The following is a 22,785-nucleotide window of genomic DNA, read 5'->3' as shown; positions in this document are numbered from 1 at the left end:
GACAAAGCTCGCAGGTGGGACACCATCAACTAAGCCACCTGATCACTATAGAGATCGTGATACACCCACGTCAGCAGAGCAGACGCGAAAAGCCGAGGAGAAGGCCGAACCAGTCATGGACAGGACCGGCCCGACCTGCCGAAAGAGGCGGAGCCGCGGGAAACGCCCCAGGTTCGGACATCTATCAAGCAGCGTCTGAAAAGAAAGCTGGGCCAGCCACCAAGGGACCATGATAATTACTCTCCTTGGGAAGGACTTCGACTGAGCCAGGAACCGAAGCAACAGCTGGACCGGGAAAAGAGAAACAGGTAACTCCACCTCGACCAGTCCTGCTGAAGGCATCCATAGTGAACACCTCACAGGCGGGTAAGACCGCCACATAGAATGGGCGACGCCGAGACTACGCCAAAGCAAAGATGTCCATGTCCAGGAGTCCATACGTTTGGTAGATCCAACGAAACGAGTTGGCGACGGCAAGCCAAACCGTGAACAGAGGAATGAACTGAGACAGGCCGTCCGCCAGGATGCAGGACACCCCGGACATGAAACACACAGCTAGCCAAACCCCAATGATCCAGCAGACGAGCCACTCGAAGGGACCAACCCCCCAAGGTCAAGGACCTAAGAGAATCCCCGTGGTTCCGGCAATGAACCACTGAAAAACAGTTTGAATGCAACTGAATGGGAGAGCCCCGAGTGACCCGAACCCCCTGAGGCGAAAACCAGACAGCCACAAATTCCCGAACCGTGCTGTGAGCCCGACGGACGGACGGACCCCACCATCCCCGGCCGGCCTGGTGAGCACTGGCCACAAAGCCCCAGCCGAGAGGTGACCCATCCGTGAACACATCAAGCGAAGGCTCAGGGAGGCGCCAAGGCACGAAACCCCAAAAACCCCAAAGAGGAGGCCAGTGACGCAACATCAACACAAGATTCCTGGCGGATGAACCCAATGATTGCGAGGGGCAGAAGGGGGAGTCCCCGAAGGAATCGAACAGATGCTGGAGCCAAACCCTACCCGACGGGCAGACCAGCACGGCAAAGTTCAGACTTCTGAACAACCGCTCCAGTAACCGCCGAGCGACCCAGGATCCCACTCATAAACAGCCGAAGGCGGGACCACAGCTGCAGCAACGCTTCTGGAGGGAAAGACAAAGAGGCGATCCAAAAGTCCTAAACAAGACCTAGACAGATCCAAACCCGGGACGGAACCAGATGGAGTGGCCTCCAGATCACCAGGAATCCGAACCCAGCAATCTGGAAAGAACCACACCCCTGGCGAGCAGACAAGTGGACCAACTGGGAGCCCACACCAGCCAGTCGTCGAGGTCAGAAACGTCGAGGCCAGAAACCAAATTTCGAGCAGAAGCAGAAAGGTCATCAAGATCCGGTAAAGATGCATAAATACACTAAGTGTCAATGACAAACTAGGGAAGGCAACAAAAGCGGCAAGCATGAAGCTCCACCACCAACTCTGCCAGTCCCAGAACCCTGGAGAGGAACATGCCGAGAAGTGACCCGGAGGTCCAGGCACCTGGCCCCAACAGAAGCCAGACTGGAAACAACGGTCTTCAGAAGAGGGCAAAGAATCCAGGGCGCAGACTGCATAAGTCCAGAAGAACCGCAAGGCCGTTGTCTGCACTTGAACAGGCGGGAACCTCAGAAGGCTGCAGAAGGATGGGGCTGAACGACCATGTCCAAATGTACCCACACCAAGATGACATGACGAAGCGCAGGGAAAGAAGCCCGCCCCAAACCCCCCAAAAGGGGAAGAAGCCGCCCGACGCCATCAAAGGCCGCTAGATAACCACAAGCGAGAGCCAACAGAGCAAGCTGCTCACCCAGTGCCCCATCAACAGCGAAGGGAACGGAACCCATTCCGAAAGAAAATGTATATATATAAACACACATACATACATGTACACACATATATACATACATACACAAAATCTATAAACACACACATACATACATGTAAATAAAGTTGAAAAATTAAAATAAAGAAAAGAAAAGACAAGCCGCCGACCGGTGGGCAGAGAGCACCACACCGGCCAGACGAAGAAGGCACCAAGAGCACAAAAACAGCACCAAAAGGCCCACCTCGACAACAAAAACCCAAGGCCCCAGCACGACCGCAACACATGCCAAGACCTAAAACGATCAGCCTGCAAGCCACTAAGACGCCGGAACCCCAGAAGGCAGAACCGGTCACAAACGAGGTAACAAAAGCCCCCTGAACCCACAAAGGGGGGCCCCAAAAGGAAAAAACCTCTGGAATGAAACCAGAGAAACAAAAGGAACCCGGAATCAAACCCAAGGGAGCCCAAACTACCACACTTGCCGGCGGAATTATAGCACAGCAGGGCAAAGCACAGCACCCAAACAGAACCCGCGGGAAACGGCCAAAACAGACCAAAAACCGGGGACAAGGTGTGTGAGCAAGCATACACAGACAGACACTGAGCCCAAACCCTAGGGCACAGACCCAAAACAGACAGCAAAAACCAGTGTAAAAACCAACACCCAAGCACTCCCAGATGTACAAAAGATGGGCATAAAACCCCAGAGAAGCAAAGAAATGGCAACAGGAGGATAAAACCCTTGAAAGAGGTGAAAAAACTCCCCCAAAATGCGAGCTCCCACATCCCGGCCGAGGTAAACAAACCGCAGCGCCCCCAGTGGCTAATCGGGGAGTTATGTGCTGAAAAGAAAATGGCCACCACACCAAGGAGCCGTAACCGACGCAATAAAGCCGAAAACTCACCAGCAAATGTGGAAAGCAAGCAGACTAGAGGGACGAAAAAACCCCGCCAAGAAGCAGAAGACCCAGGCAGGGGCAAACAGCCCCAGAACTGCAAGCGAGCATTCCCCACAGCCCCAGGAACCCGCAACAGAGTCTGGGGCAGAGCCGTCCTCCACGCCCTCTGCCCTTAAAGAAAATAAAGAGTCCAGGGAAAAGGCAGCAAAAAAAGGGTCACTGGTAAGACCCAGAAGCCTTGGCAGGAGGAACAGGCTTGAAAACCTCCGTCCCCAACCCGAACTGGGCAGTCCCCAAAGCCGCCCAAGTCTCGGCACCAACTAAACCCCGCCCCGACCCCGAAACCCGCAGACTGTCAGGAGCTGGGAACAGGAAGGGGCATCCGGATGGAAAACCAACCTAGCGCGTCGAAGCAACCTAAACCTAGCTTGCAACATGGATGCCGCCTGTACTCTGAATAATATCAGGATATCAGACGAGTACTGGAGAACAAGCAGAGAACACCTCTCGCAAGACTTCGGGTCAAGGTATCAGTGACCCAACAGGTAGCATGACGTAGGTAAAAGTGGCGACCGTCACCCTGAGACAAGGGCACAGCAACCAACGCACCCGCACAAGACAGATGGAACCCAGAAGACACATCCAATGGTCCACCAAGCCCGGACAGGCTTTTCCAGGGCCCGTAGGATAACAACTACGGGAAGCCCGGGCAAGGTGTTGCTTACCGGTTAAACACCCAAGCTAACAAGGGGTAGATGCAACACTGAAAACCCCTGCAACGTGTACAATCACGGGGGCCTAGCAGAGGGCCACCAAATACTACCAGTGGAACTATAGCCACACTAGGCAGTCCCCACCATGTAAAGAAAATAAAAACAAAAGAAAATCCCCGCAAAAGTACACCATCCCCAGAGGCAACAGGAACCGGTCGCCGCGTAGGTGGCAGGCCGTGCAACACTTTGACGCCCTAACCAGCACACCACCAGTCCCTACTCAAGGCCAAACAAGTACCCCAAGCCCCAGCTGGCCCAAAGGGTGAGGCAAAAGCCGAGCAGCAAGAACCTCTACGGGAATGGTTCCTGAACGCCCCAGGGAATATAACCCTGTCATGCAGGGGCAGTACTCACAGGGCGCTTAGGGAAGGAAGCCTCTAAGCGCATGCAGCCCTGGTACTGATTAGGAATACCTGGCCACCGCACAACACACGGCAGTGAACGCAACGAAGGCAAACACCACCTAGGAAACTGAGGGCAGAGAAGCGTCTGTCCCGGTTGACATTAGCTCACGAACTGGTGCTAGGCAGCCGGCGCGGTGAGGTCCAGGGCCCCCCCCCCCCCTTCCCCTCTTGGGGCGGGAAGGGCTGCACGGACAAGTTGTGATGTTTGCTTGTTTCTTTGGGATTGTAGGGTGTTTCTACCTCTCTTGGTTTTTTATTTTAGTTTCTTACCATGTGGGGTTTGTTTTGTTATGCCTACCTTTCTGGGTGCCTAACCCCAGTTGATGGCAGATAAGGAAAAACCCCAACCATAAAGGGGTTTTCCAGGACCATTGTTCCCTGAAATCTCTCTGAAGGGGCCAGGTTCTGGTGCTGGTCCCTGGTAGGTCTGAACTCCATAGCTAATGTCCCGGTCTAATATAACACACATTAGCCTGATAAGCTCCAGGGAGCCTCCGGGGCTCCCCACAGAAAACTAACTAATGCCCCCTTAAAGATGATTCTGGTAGTGATGTTGAGGAACCAAAGCCCGATAAGAGGCCTTACACAAATATCGGATAAGAGGGATACAGACACGGATGAGGAGGATACAGCGAGTATGTACAATACACTGTTATCTCCAGGCCTGCTGCAACATCCCAGGCCATCGCCCTTGCCAGTATTACTACCATCTGTGTCACCTACCGTTCATAAACAGTGATAATTGTGAGGGATCTAGATCCCTCAGCTAGTTTTCCTAGTTTCTAGATTAGGCTAGTCACTCCAGAAACTGAAGCTTTCAAAATAACATATGCTTGTTGGGTGTTGAATGAAAGCTTGTGTTACGAACTATCAATTGTGAGTAGTTAGAAGTCTGTGATTGCTCTGTAGAGAGAATTACAGAGATTTTCCTGTTTCTGTGAAGTAGGATGTGAGTTACTTGGACTAAAACCGTTAGAGGTGGGGGGGAGAGTGGAGTGACGCTGTCTTTCCCCCCACATGGGGGACATCACGCCACTCGGTAGGCCTCACCCTCCTTGTGACGTCACAGGACGCCCGAGGGTGACGGAGGCATATGATTGGGTCCGGCCCGTGTGCTCCAAGCCTAGTTTTGGCGCGAAGAGCTATGGTTGGATCCGGCACGAGGAGCCGTGCCGGCTCCAAGCTGATTGGTCGAGACATGGTAGGGAGAAGGTATGGGCATCTTGAGTTTTCCCGCCCGCCAGGGAGGCAGTTTGAATTGGGCGGCCAGGGAAGGAAGGAGTGTTTGGTGGGGGTGGCACGCCGGCCACCTCCACCCCCTGTTAATCGCTTCTGTCATCCAAATTACTCGATTGGTGGCACTCCTGCCATCAGGGGTTGTGTCAAGGCCTAATTAAGTGAATTGGGGCCAAGGATTTACGGAACAGTAAAAAGCTAAGAGACAGTTGACCGTGTGAACCCATGAGGCAGGCTGGCAGAGCCTCATGGTGTAACAGGTGGGTCGAGTATCCTGTCTAATGGCAATGGACAATTGATGTTGGGCAGTGTAAGTGAGTGTGATATTACAGGCCCAGGTGGGACTTTGCATTCCGCCAGGCTGCGTCAGTGTGAGGACACCGCCGGCCATTGTCACCCCAGTGTAGAACAAGGCAGGTTCTAGTCTGATGGGGTTGAGATTCCCCAGCCGCGTGGGTACTCCTGTGGGCGGCAGCCTGCCAGCCCGCGGCCACCCACCGGCCACCCCAGGCCACCCGCGTGGCCAAACCCTACCCCAGGCCACCCGCGCGGCCAAACCCTACCCCATCCCCCTCTCTCAGCTTGGGAGGGGCGCTGTGGCCACATGCCTTGGCCACATGCCTTGGCCACTTTCCCGGGACAGCCTAGGGCCACATCTTGTCGACGCATGAGGAGCAAGCCAGCTAAGTGTTGTCAGCTAGTGTGGTAGTAACTTGGGAAATGAGGAAAAATAAGGGAAAGAGGGCAGTAGAAAGGAGTAGAAATGAGTACTATTACAGTGTGATGGGTACCGGTGGAAATCCCCGGTAAGAGTTATCTCAGAGCCTCGCCAGGCTAGAAAAGCAGCTGAGTGACAGCTGTCAGTGGGATCCAGGTGTTGGATAGGGGCGGTACCTGGAGATAGATATTATACACGGGACCACACTGTATGTTAGTATGTTAGTAGACTGACTAGAGTATGTAACCAGTCAGTGTAGAGATTTGCCATATAAGTGATCCAGCCTGTCGATTCTATATAATCGTTCAGACTGGATTAATGCCATAGAGTACCGTAAAATTATAATCATTAGAGGTAGGCAGGGATGTCAGTGGGGACCCCTGAAGTCTGTGTAGATAGTTACACATTACTTGGTGATATAATTTTCATTGATTATGTGAATGCCATTTCTATGTGTTCATTTGCATGTTTATGTACTGTGTTGTGTGGTAAGTCAGTAGGTGTGATTGCTGACTGATTGCCTAATGATGTCATTAGCATGTGGGGTATGCTGACGGCATCATTATGTTGCAGGTTTGTGCAGTATTGTTATCAGTTTATACGATATTATTGCCCCAGGAACTGTGTTGAGGGTTTAAGGGACCTCTAGGATTATTCAGGGGAATTCACAGTACTTAATGAGAGCAGGCAATTGATGGGTTAATTGCCTTGCTGAGGTACGTGTGTGTGTGTTCACAGTATTCCTTTGCAATCGGGTGCAAGAAGATAAGAGGGGGGCAGTAATATTAGTATACTTTTGTGTGTTGAACAACCGTGTGTCATTATTGTGTGGGCACAGTAATTAGCGAGTTGCAGTAGCCGCAACCATATGTGGGCAGTGCTGTTATGATGTTGCATGCCATTGTAGTGTGACCTATGTAACGCTGGGGTTACTTTGTTTCTTTAAGTTGTGTTGAGGACTTAAGGATTCAGTGAGTTAATTAAGTAAGGGGTAATTAACTGGATAAGGGGTGCACACTTAGTATTGTGGAGTGAGTGAGGGCTGTTAAGAGAAACAGTGTTGAGCTAGAATGAGATACGTCTCGGGAGCAATTAATTGTCCATGTGACAATTAATTGACCACTCTAGCTAATTATGTAATTAGCCTTCTCATCATGAATTCACGTAGTGGGAGAGGATCTGTCAGAGTCTGTCAGTATTTGTGTTAACGTAATATGCTCGAGACTAATTACCTTTCAGGGGTATAGCAATTAGTGGCTCAGGTTAATTAGTGGAGTAATTAACATTGGAGAGCTTCGGTGACTCGGTAAAGCGAGGTCATGGAGCTAGCATAAATCGTTGTATTAATCATATCCTGTCTGAGGACAGTGGATTATTGGCACATCTTGTTAATTAGGGTAATTAACTCCTTTCCCGTGAATTCACAGTGTTTGATGAGACCTGCTTAGGCAGTGCGGAGTGAGACGTATTTATGGATGATTAATTATCGGTCCTGGTGACAGTTGATTAATGGCTCAGAAGTAATTAGTGCCTTAATTAGGGTAATTAACACTCACTAGTAATTTTTTGACACAGACTGTGGAGAAGCTACCAAGTTAGGGTAGGCTTAGTTAACGAACTCAATGGGGATGTAATTAGTGGTCCGTTTGACCTTAATTGAGAATTACTCACTGAATACTTGCAAGGAGTCAAGTGTGGTGTAATATGTTGAGTTATTGTTAACAAGAGACAAGTGTTAAAGATTAACGTAGAGTATCGTCCTGTTGTTGTCTAGTGGGAGACAATTGTTTGTGATTACCGTAGTACTTTGTTGCTGACTGCTGCGATCAGTCAATTAACGTAATTAATCACTTAAGGCAATTTCTTTTGGTTGTCGTCTGGTGACGAGAGTAGAGTCATCTAGGGATCTGTGGAGCTGTGTCCCAGAATCCCGCCTTGCCTGTCTTTGTATCTGGTTACAACAGGGCAACTTCTTGTTGGGAGTTGCAAAGAGTGTTCACACTGGGTTGTAATAGGGGGGAGTCACTGTTGGACTCCCGCCTAGTTACGTGGCTCTCTCCTGGGGGGCAGGAGGACCCCCCAAGTTTGTGATTATAGTAGCTGTCAGGGAAACCGAGACACTATTGATTGCCTGCTTGTGTCTTTGTCTTCAGTGGATATCCTTCATTTGTTCAGTTAGTTCATGTTGTCAGCCCGAAGTGTCAGCAAGATGGAGCCTGCTGTCACTTCTCGAGGGGCTGTTGAATAGCTGTGTTGCAAATGCCACTTTATGTACAATAACGTAACCATTCACTGTGGTGTAACTTAGTCTGTGATATTTTTCTTTGTTTTGCAATATTGCGTCATCAGTGGGCACACCTGTGTTCAGGTTAGTTCAGTATGCAGCCTCACAGCAAGGGTTGCTATTTAGCTGTTTGTTATCGTGCCACTGGATTGACATTAACGTAATGTAAACTCAGTAATGTAGTAGTTAGTCTCTTGTTATTAATAAATTGTTATGTTGTAGAAAACGGTCTTTGATGTCAACCCTTCAACCATATTATTCCACCATATTTCTGCATATTATTAAATGTTGATGTGATCTTGATAAGGCGGCTGTTCTTGGGAATTCGAATTCCAATTCATAGCGCCACATCAAATATAAATATTTGATTGTGAGAACCCGTCGGTTACCCTTTATTAGTTTTAACGTCCTGTTTAACTAGGAGGAGCCAGCGGCCTATTGTGGACAGGTTTTCACCCTTGGTGGTGGAGGCCTGGCGGTTTGCTCCCGCTTTTCCTTTTTCTATTGGACTCATGCTTAACTGCTGTGAGCAGCCTTTAAACTTGTAGTCCACCTCCTAAGGGAGGTAGGCGTAGAAAAATCTCACAATAATATAGATGACTCTTTCAGGGTTCAGTGACACTGCTCCTCATATTATTAGCATAGATGAACTGGGAGTTAGCGGCTATCGTGGGGGTGTTACTAGGTGCAGATTTGCCGTGTCAGCAGCACGCTCTCCCATGTGTCACCCATGACGACACTGAGGACAGTGTGCCCTCTACATCTACTTTTCCTGGTCGCCCTAGTATACAAGGTAGAAGAGCTTCATCTCTTGAGCAACGGAGATTTAATGCAATAAAACTAAGCTGTTGTGGTGGTGCCGGTACAAGGAGCATGGGTATACTCATGTTGGAGGACTGATAATTTTGTATCTGGCATAACAAGATTTGATAGGTGATGTTAGTGAAAATCATTACGAGGCAATGGAGTGAATTGAACTAGCGATCTGGTGATTCCCAGACTCCCAGAAATATGGATTTGTATCATAACTATTAGGATACTCTGAACAAATTTATTGTATACCAAAATATATTATAAAGTATAAAGATTACCTATAAGTTCAACTCTAAAGTGTAAAATCACAGATCAAAATCTGTAGAAAAACAAATTCTTATTGCAAAACAATCAATATAAATACACACCTGGTCATCAATAAACTTTGCAAAATCCTCATAAGGCCTGATGATGACTTTGATCTCTTCATCCTGTAGAGCTTCTCTTGCAGCTGATGTTAGCTGAGATTCATTAATAAATATGAAAGCTTCATTTTCAGTTACTGAGGCATAAGAAAAAAACACTGGGTTGTATGCTATGTCTGATCCTCTTAGGTTATATAAATCTGCAAAACAGAGAAGCAGCAATTAAAAAAAAGCAGAACTTGTTGAATTATGTTATGGCAAATTAGGTTAGTATACCCCAGCCCTCCATCCTCAGATGATCAAGGTTCGTATACCCAGCCCCCCCCCACCACAGGTGATCAAGGATGGTATACCCAGCCCCCCCCCTACCTCAGGTGATCAAGGATGGTATACCCAGCCCCCCTACCTCAGGTGATCAAGGATGGTATACCCAGCCCCCCCCCACCACAGGTGATCAAAGATGGTATACCCAGCCCCCCCCTACCTCAGGTGATCAAGGATGGTATACCCAGCCCCCCCTCACCACGGGTGATCAAGGATGGTATACCCAGCCCCCCTACCTCAGGTGATCAAGGATGGTATACCCAGCCCCCCCTACCTCAGGTGATCAAGGATGGTATACCCAGCCCTCCTACCTCAGGTGATCAAGGATGGTATACCCAGCCCCCCTACCTCAGGTGCTCAAGGATGGTATACCCAGCCCCCCCTACCTCAGGTGATCAAGGATGGTATACCCAGCCCTCCTACCTCAGGTGATCAAGGATGGTATACCCAGCCCCCCTACCTCAGGTGCTCAAGGATGGTATACCCAGCCCCCCCTACCTCAGGTGATCAAGGATGGTATACCCAGCCCCCCCTCCTACCTCAGGTGATCAAGGATGGTATACCCAGCCCCCCTACCTCAGGTGATCAAGTATGGTATACCCAGCCCCACCCTCTACCTCAGGTGATCAAGGATGGTATACCCAGCCCCCCCCTACCTCAGGTGATCAAGGATGGAATACCCAGCCCCCTCCCTACCTCAGGTGATCAAGGATGGTATACCCAGCCCCCCTACCTCAGGTGATCAAGTATGGTATACCCAGCCCCCCCTACCTCAGGTAATCAAGGATGGTATACCCAGCCTCCCCTACCTCAGGTGATCAAGTATGGTATATTCAGCCCCCCTACCTCAGGTGATTAAGGATGGTATACCCAGCCCCCCCTCCTACCTCAGGTGATCAAGGATGGTATACCCAGCCCCCCCTACCTCAGGTGATCAAGGATGGTATACCCAGCCCCCCTTACTTCAGGTGATCAAGTATGGTATACCCAGCCCCCCCTACCTCAGGTGATCAAGGATGGTATACCCAGCCCCCCCACCTCAGGTGATCAAGGATGGTATACTCAACCCCCCTACCTCAGGTGATCAAGTATGGTATACCCAGCCCCCCTACCTCATGTGATCAAGGATGGTATACCCAGCCCCCCTACCTCAGGTGATCAAGGATGGTATGCCCAGCCCCCCCCCCCCCTCCTACCTCAGGTGATCAAGGATGGTATACCCAGCCCCCCTACCTCAGGTGATCAAGTATGGTATACCCAGCCCCCCCTACCTCAGGTGATCAAGGATGGTATACCCAGCCCTCCTACCTCAGGTTATCAAGGATGGTATACTCAGCCCCCCTACCTCAGGTGATCAAGGATGGTATACCCAGCCCCCCCCTACCTCAGGTGATCAAGTATGGTATACCCAGCCCCCCCCCCTACCTCAGGTGATCAAGGATGGTATACCCAGCCCCACCCCTACCTCAGGTGATCAAGGATGGTATACCCAGCCCCACCCCTACCTCAGGTGATCAAGGATGGTATACCCAGCCCCCCCCCTACCTCAGGTGATCAAGGATGGTATACCCAGCCCCCCCCCTACCTCAGGTGATCAAGGATGGTATACCCAGCCCCACCCCTACCTCAGGTGATCAAGGATGGTATACCCAGCCCCCCCCCTACCTCAGGTGATCAAGGATGGTATACCCAGCCCTCCTACCTCAGGTGATCAAGGATGGTATATTCAGCCCCCCTACCTCAGGTGATTAAGGATGGTATACCCAGCCCCCCCTCCTACCTCAGGTGATCAAGGATGGTATACCCAGCCCCCCCTACCTCAGGTGATCAAGGATGGTATACCCAGCCCCCCTTACTTCAGGTGATCAAGTATGGTATACCCAGCCCCCCCTACCTCAGGTGATCAAGGATGGTATACCCAGCCCCCCCACCTCAGGTGATCAAGGATGGTATACTCAACCCCCCTACCTCAGGTGATCAAGTATGGTATACCCAGCCCCCCTACCTCATGTGATCAAGGATGGTATACCCAGCCCCCCTACCTCAGGTGATCAAGGATGGTATGCCCAGCCCCCCCCCTCCTACCTCAGGTGATCAAGGATGGTATACCCAGCCCCCCTACCTCAGGTGATCAAGTATGGTATACCCAGCCCCCCCTACCTCAGGTGATCAAGGATGGTATACCCAGCCCTCCTACCTCAGGTGATCAAGGATGGTATACTCAGCCCCCCTACCTCAGGTGATCAAGGATGGTATACCCAGCCCCCCCCTACCTCAGGTGATCAAGTATGGTATACCCAGCCCCCCCCCTACCTCAGGTGATCAAGGATGGTATACCCAGCCCCACCCCTACCTCAGGTGATCAAGGATGGTATACCCAGCCCCACCCCTACCTCAGGTGATCAAGGATGGTATACCCAGCCCCACCCCTACCTCAGGTGATCAAGGATGGTATACCCAGCCCCACCCCTACCTCAGGTGATCAAGGATGGTATACCCAGCCCCCCCCTACCTCAGGTAATCAATGATGGTATACCCAGCCTCCCCTACCTCGGGTGATCAAGTATGGTATACCCAGCCCCCCCTACCTCAGGTGATCAAGGATGGTACACCCAGCCCCCCCTACCTCAGGTGATCAAGGATGGTATACCCAGCCCCCCTACCTCAGGTGATCAAGGATCGTATACCCAGCCCCCTACCTCAGGTGATCAAGTATGGTATACCCAGCCCCCCCTACCTCAGGTGATCAAGGATGGTACACCCAGCCCCCCCTACCTCAGGTGATCAAGGATGGTATACCCAGCCCCCCCTACCTCAGGTGATCAAGGATGGTATACCCAGCCCTCCTACCTCAGGTGATCAAGGATGGTATACTCAGCCCCCTACCTCAGGTGATCAAGGATGGTATACCCAGCCCCCCCTCCTACCTCAGGTGATCAAGGATGGTATACCCAGCCCCCCTACTCAGGTGATCAAGTATGGTATACCCAGCCCCCCTACTTCAGGTGATCAAGTATGGTATACCCAGCCCCCCTACCTCAGGTGATCAAGGATGGTATACCCAGCCCCCCTACCTCAGGTGATCAAGGATGGTATACTCAGCCCCCCTACCTCAGGTGATCAAGTATGGTATACCCAGCCCCCCTACCTCATGTGATCAAGGATGGTATACCCAGCCCCCCCTCCTACCTCAGGTGATCAAGGATGGTATACCCAGCCCCCCCTCCTACCTCAGGTGATCAAGGATGGTATACCCAGCCCCCCTACCTCAGGTGATCAAGTATGGTATACCCAGCCCCCCTACCTCATGTGATCAAGGATGGTATACCCAGCCCCCCTCCTACCTCAGGTGATCAAGGATGGTATACCCAGCCCCCCCTCCTACCTCAGGTGATCAAGGATGGTATACCCAGCCCCCCTACCTCAGGTGATCAAGTATGGTATACCCAGCCCCCCTACCTCATGTGATCAAGGATTGTATACCCAGCCCCTCTACCTCAGGTGATCAAGGATGGTATACCCAGCCCCCCCTACCTCAGGTGATCAAGATGGTATACCCAGCCCTCCTACCTCAGGTGATCAAGGATGGTATACTCAGCCCCCCTACCTCAGGTGATCAAGGATGGTATACCCAGCCCCCCTCTACCTCAGGTGATCAAGTATGGTATACCCAGCCCCCCCCCCTACCTCAGGTGATCAAGGATGGTATACCCAGCCCCCCCTACCTCAGGTGATCAAGGATGGCATACCCAGCCCCCTCTACCTCAGGTGATCAAGGATGGTATACCCAGCCCCCCTACCTCAGGTGATCAAGGATGGTATACTCAGCCCCCCTACCTCAGGTGATCAAGTATGGTATACCCAGCCCCCCTACCTCAGGTGATCAAGGATGGTATACCCAGCCCCCCCTACCTCAGGTGATTAAGGATGGTATACCCAGCCCCCCTACCTCAGGTGATCAAGGATGGTATACTCAGCCCCCCTACCTCAGGTGATCAAGTATGGTATACCCAGCCCCCTTACCTCAGGTGATCAAGGATGGTATACCCAGCCCCCCTACCTCAGGTGATCAAGGATGGTATACTCAGCCCCCCTACCTCAGGTGATCAAGTATGGTATACCCAGCCCCCCCCCCCTACCTCAGGTGATCAAGTATGGTATACCCAGCCCCCCCCTACCTCAGGTGATCAAGTATGGTATACCCAGCCCCCCTACCTCAGGTGATCAAGGATGGTATACCCAGCCCCCCCCCCCTCCTACCTCAGGTGATCAAGTATGGTATACCCAGCCCCCCCCTACCTCAGGTGATCAAGTATGGTATACCCAGCCCCCCCCCCTACCTCAGGTGATCAAGTATGGTATACCCAGCCCCCCCCCCCTACCTCAGGTGATCAAGTATGGTATACCCAGCCCCCCCCCTACCTCAGGTGATCAAGTATGGTATACCCAGCCCCCCCCTACCTCAGGTGATCAAGTATGGTATACCCAGCCCCCCCTACCTCAGGTGATCAAGTATGGTATACCCAGCACCCCCCCTACCTCAGGTGATCAAGGATGGTATACCCAGCCCCCCCTACCTCAGGTGATCAAGTATGGTATACCCAGCCCCCCCTACCTCAGGTGATCAAGGATGGTATACCCAGCCCCCCTACCTCAGGTGATCAAGGATGGTATACCCAGCCCCCCCCCTCCTACCTCAGGTGATCAAGGATGGTATACCCAGCCCCCCTACCTCAGGTGATCAAGGATGGTATACCCAGCCCCCCCTACCTCAGGTGATCAAGGATGGTACACCCAGCCCCCCCTACCTCAGGTGATCAAGGATGGTATACCCAGCCCCCCCTCCTACCTCAGGTGATCAAGGATGGTATACCCAGCCCCCCCCCCTACCTCAGGTGATCAAGGATGGTATACCCAGCCCCCCCTACCTCAGGTGATCAAGGATGGTATACCCAGCCCCCCCCCCTACCTCAGGTGATCAAGGATGGTATACCCAGCCCCCCCTACCTCAGGTGATCAAGTATGGTATACCCAGCCCCCCCCTACCTCAGGTGATCAAGGATGGTATACCCAGCCCCCCCCCCCTACCTCAGGTGACCAAGGTTGGTATACCCAGCCCCCCTACCTCAGGTGATCAAGGATGGTATACCAAGCCCCCCCTACCTCAGGTGAACAAGGTTGGTATACCCAGCCCCCCTACCTCAGGTGAACAAGGTTGGTATACCCAGCCCCCCTACCTCAGATGATCAAGGTTGGTATACCCAGCCCCCCTACCTCAGGTGATCAAGGATGGTATACCCAGCCCCCCAACCTCAGGTGATCAAGGATGATTTTACTCAGAAAAAACAAACAGCATTGAATGTAATGAAATACACAATCGACTTGAGAATGGTCCAGGACGGACCGAAACGTCGTCGTCCCTTCAATTTCTAGTGTGTGGTCTGGTCAACATACTTCAGCCACGTTATTGTGACTCATCGCCTGCAATGAAATACAATTTCTGGGGTGGCTCCAGAGGATCCCTGAAACTATCTTCCTGACTCTACTTCACACTAAAAGGTCATAAGACTTAGATAGTTCTGTTTTGCTTAATAAGGACCAGAGGTAGAATCTCCCCCCACCCCCATTCTCACAGAGGTCCAGAGAACAAGTGACTATTGTTACAGTTCCCGTCCTGTATGTTCCCTATGCCGGCATTATGAGTCATATCTCTATAATCTGTACGTTCTCTGATGCCCAGGGAACAATTTGGTATATGTGAAGGATGGCCCGAGTTATCATGGAGATAAATTACGATTTTATTTTTAGGTTCGAATATGGCTTATGCCTTTTACAATTGCCAATATGGTACCGGGGAAGAAAGTTCCTGCCAGAGGAAGCCAGGATGCATGGCTTTGTGGGAGTGGTGCCAGCCGCCTGGCAATTGGTCAGTGCAGGTCATGTGACAGCGATGTCACATAACCTGCACTAGCGCCAGCCGCCTGGCGATTGGTCAACGATGCAGATACAGATCATGTGACAGAGCTCCACCAGCCACGACCAAGTGTAGAAGTGCGCTTGTGAGCGCTCCAGTTTGAAAAGCCAGGGAGCCTCAGAAGGTGGAGTATTCAGCTACAGTCATTACCACAGAAGTCAAGGAAGACTTGTAAACTCCAGGGGAGCATAAGAAGGCATAGTTCAGCTGGTGAAGAGGGCACCAGGAGCTAAGGCCGTCAAGTCTACGACCATGTGAGTGGATGCTGGGAGGAGCTGTGCAGAGTTTCCTGTGGGGTCGTGCCCGGTACGACTAAGTGGAGCTGAAGTGACAGGGTCTAATCCACTATATAGTCCAAAGGGGACGTTGTGATCAAGACTTCTGGGAAGTGGCAATGAGTCCAAGTGTGCTAGAGAGGAAGGTGTGAGCAGTGCCAGCCTGCGGTACCAGGAGGAGGACCTGCAGTGGAGGACACGAGCACAGAGATGGCGAACTAGCAACGAGATGTCGTGGGGAGCCTACACGAGCTGGACCTCGTCAACGAGGGACCAACCAGCGAGCAGAGGGCCCCAGCTACCATCACAAGGAATTTACGACTATTGTAGCAGAGAGATTTAAGGTAGATTAACTTTCCCTCCTCTTTTTCCTCGAGTTAGGTGAAGTTAGTCCTTCATTATTATTATTAGTATATATTGTTAGGAGACCACCAGTAATTACATATATGTAATGCTATAAATATACATGTACAGTACATAATTCTTGTACAACTACAATACAGTGGTACCTTGGAATACGAGTGTCCCTGTATATGAGTTTTTCGGAATACGAGCAGGATTTCCTAGGAAAATTTTCTTCGGAAGGCGAGGATGTTAATACGCGTACAGGCCGACCTAGCGTGTGGTGGTACGGCGATCGCCCCTCAGTTTACCAGTGCCTCGCGCCCAGTGACTATCCTGCCTCAATTCTTCACCAGGATTTTCAGTGTTTTGTGGGATTTTTGGTCATTTGACTATAAAAGTTATTATATATCTCACCATGGGTCCCAAGAAAGCCAGTGGTAAGGATCAAGGCAAGAAAGTGCATGTGAAAATGACTATAGAAGAAAAACAAGAGATCATTCGGAAGCATGAAAATGGTACACGTGTTGTTGAACTTTGTAGGCAGTACAACAAAGCCACATCAATGATATGCACTATACTTAGCAAGGAAAAGGACGTTATGAGTGCTAAAGTGGCAATAGGCGTAAGAACAATCACGAAACAAAGACCACAAATACTTGAAAAAGTGGAAAAGTTGTTATTAATTTGGATACACAACAAGGAGTTAGCAGGTGATAGTGTTTCGGAGGCCATCATTTGTGAGAAAGCCAGGGTATTGCACGAAGACCTTGTAAAGAAAACCCCTGGAACGAGTACAGATACGATAGACTTTAACCCTCAAACCGCGCATATCATATATAAATGATATCAGTGACAAAACCGAAACCGCACACAACATTTATATATGATTTCGTGTCTAGCGCTATAATTTAAACGCCCCGCCTGGGATAGGGGCAGTTATAGTACAGCCACGACCGATAGTTGCCAGATGCCACCTAGAAAAAAAATCCAGGCCAACATTCTTGGGTGTTACAGCGTCAGTATTGAGCAAGCCACCAAGGCTGGCGCACGCAGCACGAGCTCACAGCACCGCTGTTCAGCTTGTGACCACAGCATCACCTACAAATACCATAATATAAATGATACTGCTATTATTTAGCAGTGATAGTATTACTGAAGCCCCCTGACTGTGATAAAACTGACCAGGATTCTGATAATAGCAGGATTGTGGTGATATTTAGCGCTGTGCTCCATGGAGGGAAGAGTAAGGCTGTGGGAGGGAGGGTTGTGGCGTCGTCTTCTGACTGTGTGTGGCCACCATTTATTGACTGCACTCACCATACCAGCTTAGTGGTTCGATATGGTGAACACAAATGTAGATACTAATATATAACGTGTGTATAGTGTGAGATAACAGAGAGAGGAGTAGGTTGGGAGCCGCCATTTTGGTGAGGGAGGAGCATCGTCTGCACGACTTGGTATGTTGTTTACTGATGGCCACTATGATCTTTGGGCACCATACCAGCTTATTTGTTCAGGTATGGTGAATAAAACGGGTAGATACTTATATATAATGTGTGTATATAGCATAATAACACCACAAACAATATTGTTGGAGGACAAATATTAGTGCATCTGGCCTTGAGGGCAGCCGCCGATCAGCTGACTGCGTGAGTAGCTACGTCTTATGGCCTTCACTCACCATACAAGCTTAGATGTACAGTTATGGTGAACAAAACATGTAAATACGTATATATAACGTCTGTGTATAGTGAATAAATACAGAAGGAGTATTGTGGGAGGAGAATGAGGGCGAGTGAGGTGGTGTTGAGGGAGGGAGTGGCAGTGAGTGGCTCGCTGGTGTTTGGCGGTCACTCCTCGTTGCTTTTTGACTCACAAGACCAACTTAGTAGTTCGTTATGGTGTACAAAACATGCAAATACTTATATATAACCTGTGTATATAGTGTAACAACAGCAAAACCATTTGTTTATTGTTTTATGAACATAATAATTGAATCACTAATATGCACACCATAATTTTGAGTACAGCGATGGTTCACACATTTTATAATATAAATATACCACAATTCACTGTATGGAATAATATTACTGCAAAAAAACTAAGAAAAAATCAGACATTGAAATAATTAGGTAATAATATATTTGTGGCAACTGCCGTCTGACAGCTTGGGCGGAGTAGACCTCGTCTGGCGAAGGCTCTGCCAACGCCCCTTTTTGCCACACTTCCCTACCCTATTGCGGCTAAAATATGCCACCTACGATTTTTTTGTTATTTTTTTCCGTGATCAGGGAACAAAAATGAACACTTCTATAAGACGAAAGAATTTTTTGAATTTTTTTTTGTTGTTGCACCTGTGGGTGTGAATTCCATTTGGGCCCCTAGCAGTTTGAGGGTTAAGACAAGCAGGGGATAGTTTGAAAAATTTAGAAAAAGAAGTGGTATCCAGAGTGTTGCAAGGCATGGGGAGGCAGCCAGCTCAGACAAACCAGCAGCTGAAAGATTTATTGAAGAATTTAAAGAGTTTGCAGAGGCTGAGGGATACCTACCGCAACAAGTGTTTAATTGTGATGAAACAGGACTGTTCTGGAAAAAAATTGCATAAAAGGACATACATTACCAAGGAGGAAAAATCCTTGCCCAGACACAAGCCTATGAAAGATAGGTTTACGCTTGTGCTGTGTTCAAATGCGAGTGGCGATTTGAAAATTAAACCCTTGCTAGTGTATCACTCTGAAAATCCAAGGGTTTTCAAACAGTATAAAGTGTAGAAAACCCAAATGTGTGTCATGTGGAGAGCTAATAAAGGGGCATGGGTGACTAGGATTTTTTTTTCGGAGTGGGTGAATGAAGTGGTGTGCCCTGCCATAGAAAAATATCTGCAGGAGAAACATTTGCCACTCAAGGCTCTGCTTCTCCTTGACAATGCTCCTGCACATCCTCCAGGCTTGGAAGATGAGTTGTTGCACAGATATAGTAAATTTCTCACAGTTAAATTCCTTCCTCCTAACACCACTCCTCTAATTCAGCCTATGGACCAGAAAATCATAGCGAATTTTAAGAAACTTTATGAAAGGGCACTTTTCCGGAAATGTTTTGAAGTGATTGAAGCCATAAACTTAACTCTCAAAGAGTTCTGGAAAGACCATTTTAACATTTGTAGTGCTTTAAAACTCATTGACAAAGCCTGGCAAGAAGTGACTGAAAGAACCCTGATCTCTGGCTGGAGAAAATTGTGGCCTGAATATATGCTAGAACTAGACTTTGAGGGGTTTGAGCCTGTAAATGATACGCCTATTGTTGAGGAAATTGTTACTCTGGGCCGGCAAATGGGCTTGGAATTGAATAATGATGATGTGGAGGAGTTGGTGGAAGAACACAACGAAGAACTGACCACCGAAGAACTCCTAGCCCATCAAAAGGAACAGCGAGACGACACAGCTGAGGATGTTTCTCCAGTGGAGGAGGATGAGGCAGTACAGAATGTCCCTTCTGCAGACATTAAGAAGTGGTGTCAGATGTGGGAAGAGATGCAAACTTTTATTGAAAAGACTCACCCAGAGAAAGCTGTAGTAGGCCGTTGCCTTAACCCTTGTGTGGCTCCAGGCTATTTAGCATGTGTCACCCACAGGCGCATAAAAAAAAAAAAAAAAAAAAAAAAAATCTTCTAAACCTGTTAATTTGTGTTCTCTGATCATGGGAAAAAAAATAAAAAAATCCTAAGTGGCATATATTGCCCGTTATAGGGTGGGGAAGTCTTGCAAAAAAACAGGCGCTGACTCAGCGTGTGTCCCAGACGGTCTGTTGCTCGCCAGCTATCAGGCAGGAGTGGACACAAAGAGATAATTACCTAATATTTCAATGTCACTGATTGATTTTTCATAGTTTTTTTTGCTGTTATATTGTTCAATAGTGTGTAGTGTGATATATTTATATAATAAAATTAGTGAATCATCGCTGTACTCAAAAACATGGTGTGCATATTGTTGATTCAATTATTATGTTCATCAAGCAGTGAACAAATACTGTGTCAGTTATTACACTATATACACAGGTTATATGTAAGTATCTGCATGTTTTGTCCACCATAACGAACCACTAAGTTGATATTATGAGTCAAAAAGCAACGAGGAGTGACCGCCACTCGCTGCCACTCACTCCCTCAACACCTCACTCACCCACATTCTCCTCCCACCATACTGTTTTTGCTTTTATTCACTATATACAGACGCTATATATAAGTATCTACATTCGTGTTCACCATAACGAACCACTAAGTTGGCATGCTGAGTGGCAGTGGCAGGCAGTGGCAGCCCGCCACTGGCTGCCACTCCCTCCCTCCCTCACCTCACCTGACTCGCCACCATTCTCCTCCCACCATACTGTTTTTGCTTTTATATACAGACGTTATATATTAGTATCTGCATGTTTTGTTTACCATAGCGAACAACTAAGCTGGTATAGTGAGTCCAGACAGTAAAAGGTGGTCACACAGAGTCAGCAGACAACGCTACCTCCCTCCCCACCAAGATTACTCCTCCCACTACAGTGCTAATTATCACAACAATCCTGCTATTATCAGAATCCTGGTCATTTTTATCACAGTCAGGGGTCTTCTGTAATAATATCATCGCTAAATAATAGCATGAACATGTATATTATGGCATTTTTAGGCAATGCTGTGGTCACAAGCTGAACAGTAGTGCTGTGAGCTCATGCTGCGTGCATCAGACTTGGTAGCTCACTCAATACTGAGGCCCCTCACACCCAGGAATTTGGCCCATGATTTTTTTTTAAATGGCGTCTATTTACAAGAGCCCTAATGAAGGTGTGGTGAACCCCGTGTATCCGCGGGCCATTTAAATCTTGCGTAGTACTCCAATACATCATATGATGTGGAGTACAAGTTACTGCATGTCACTGAACACATCATATGATGTGTTGGGCAGTTAAAGGGTTAATCTTTTCAATGACAATGTGATGCCTTACTACAGAGACATCTTGCGAAGAAGGGAAAACCAATCTTCCATGGACAGATGTGTTGTGAGAAAATCGAGCAGTGAGCCATAACCAGGACCTAGTGGTATGCAGGCAAAACGTGCTAGGGTGTGAACCCCAGAAAGGTCCTCACTGCTTGATGTGATAATGGAAGGGGACTCCCCTTCCAAACAGTAACACCTCTCCTCTTTCCCCCTCCTCACCATCTTCCATACACCAACAGCATTCATCAACAAGGGTAAGTAATAACTTGAACATAGTTTTGTAAAATTATTTAGATGAATTAGGTATAAAATTACGTTTGAAGTAAGGTTTTTGGGTAGTCAAGAACGGATTAATTCATTTCCCATTATTTCTTATGGGGAAATTAGCTTCAGAATATGAGTTTTCAGAATACGAGCTGTCTCCAGGAACGGATTAAACTCTTAAACCGAGGTACCATTGTATAACCTCGATTCAACGTACCCCAATTCAACGAATCTCCGGCTAGGTCACACACTTTTCTGGCCGGAGTTACTCGCCCGTTTCGATGAAAAATTGTTTGCCAGAGCCGGGGATGTGTGGATTTGCTTACGTTGTTGGGACAGAGTTCACAGACTGGTGGAAAAGTTTCGCAGTCTATCACAGGTTACAATTAATAATTCCCTCATATGACAAGTTAGATCATACAAGTGGTCCACAAGGTTATGATGTTGGGACAGTTCACAGTGGTGAAAAATTTTCCCATTCCATCACAGGTTACAATTAATAATTCCTTCATATGACAAGTTGGATCACACAAGTGGACCACACATCAAGTGAAGCATATTAACCAAACACCAGCCTGAGTGGTCCACACAACAAGTGAATGACTGTTTCCATGATTTTCGTTCACCAATTTGTGGCACATGTATCTTTGCAAATTAATTTAAAGGCTGAAGCATGAATAGCTAGCTAATGTGTTGAAATCTTCTTAAATACATTTTCTGTGATGAAATAAGATGAGTGAGGGTGGACAAATAAGGGAAAACTGTACTGTAAACCTCACTTTACAGTGAGGTTTCACTCACTTTCGTCTGTGTTATCATAGTTTAGTGACGCATGACTTTGAAAGTTTCAGATTACTAAATCATTTCTAAAACTGGTGTTTTAATAGCTCTTTATTATCCTAATTAAACTAAACTAAATAAAACCAAAAATATACTGTAATATGATAGACATCTGGCATTTGAGATGTTATTCATGTTATTGGCAGCACAACTCCAGCGCGAGGGATGGGTTTAATCCGTGTGCACATAACTCTATGCGTGTTTCATTCGATTTGGTCGCCACAGTTCAGTGACCTAGAGCTTCGAAATAATAAAATTAATAAATCGGTTCTAAAATAAATATTTGTTATACTACACACCCTCCCTTTCTGCCTCTCCCCTCCCCCCCATCCCCCAAGAGCCCCTTCTGGGAGGTAACTCAGTAGATTGCCTGTAGAAACTCCATCTAATACAATAAAGCATTCATGAAACAGTATTTGAATAACATTTT

General features: G+C 48.5%; 1 protein-coding gene across 4 annotated transcripts in view; it reads right to left on the bottom strand.

Annotated features, from left to right (window-relative positions):
• ApepP (Aminopeptidase P) overlaps positions 1-22,785 on the bottom strand; it is a 334,482-nt gene that overhangs the window by 199,859 nt on the left and 111,838 nt on the right. For all 4 annotated transcript variants that reach the window (XM_069309418.1, XM_069309421.1, XM_069309419.1 and 1 more), the window contains one exon: positions 9,355-9,551. In XM_069309418.1, coding sequence (XP_069165519.1) covers positions 9,355-9,551 — 197 coding nt within the window. The remainder of the gene's footprint in view (positions 1-9,354; positions 9,552-22,785) is intronic.

This window comes from Procambarus clarkii, chromosome 65 (assembly GCF_040958095.1).
Source record: "Procambarus clarkii isolate CNS0578487 chromosome 65, FALCON_Pclarkii_2.0, whole genome shotgun sequence".
NCBI classification, from domain to species: domain Eukaryota; kingdom Metazoa; phylum Arthropoda; class Malacostraca; order Decapoda; family Cambaridae; genus Procambarus; species Procambarus clarkii.
The sequence above is the reverse complement of the archived record's forward strand: the minus strand, read 5'-3'. Positions and strand labels throughout refer to the sequence as shown.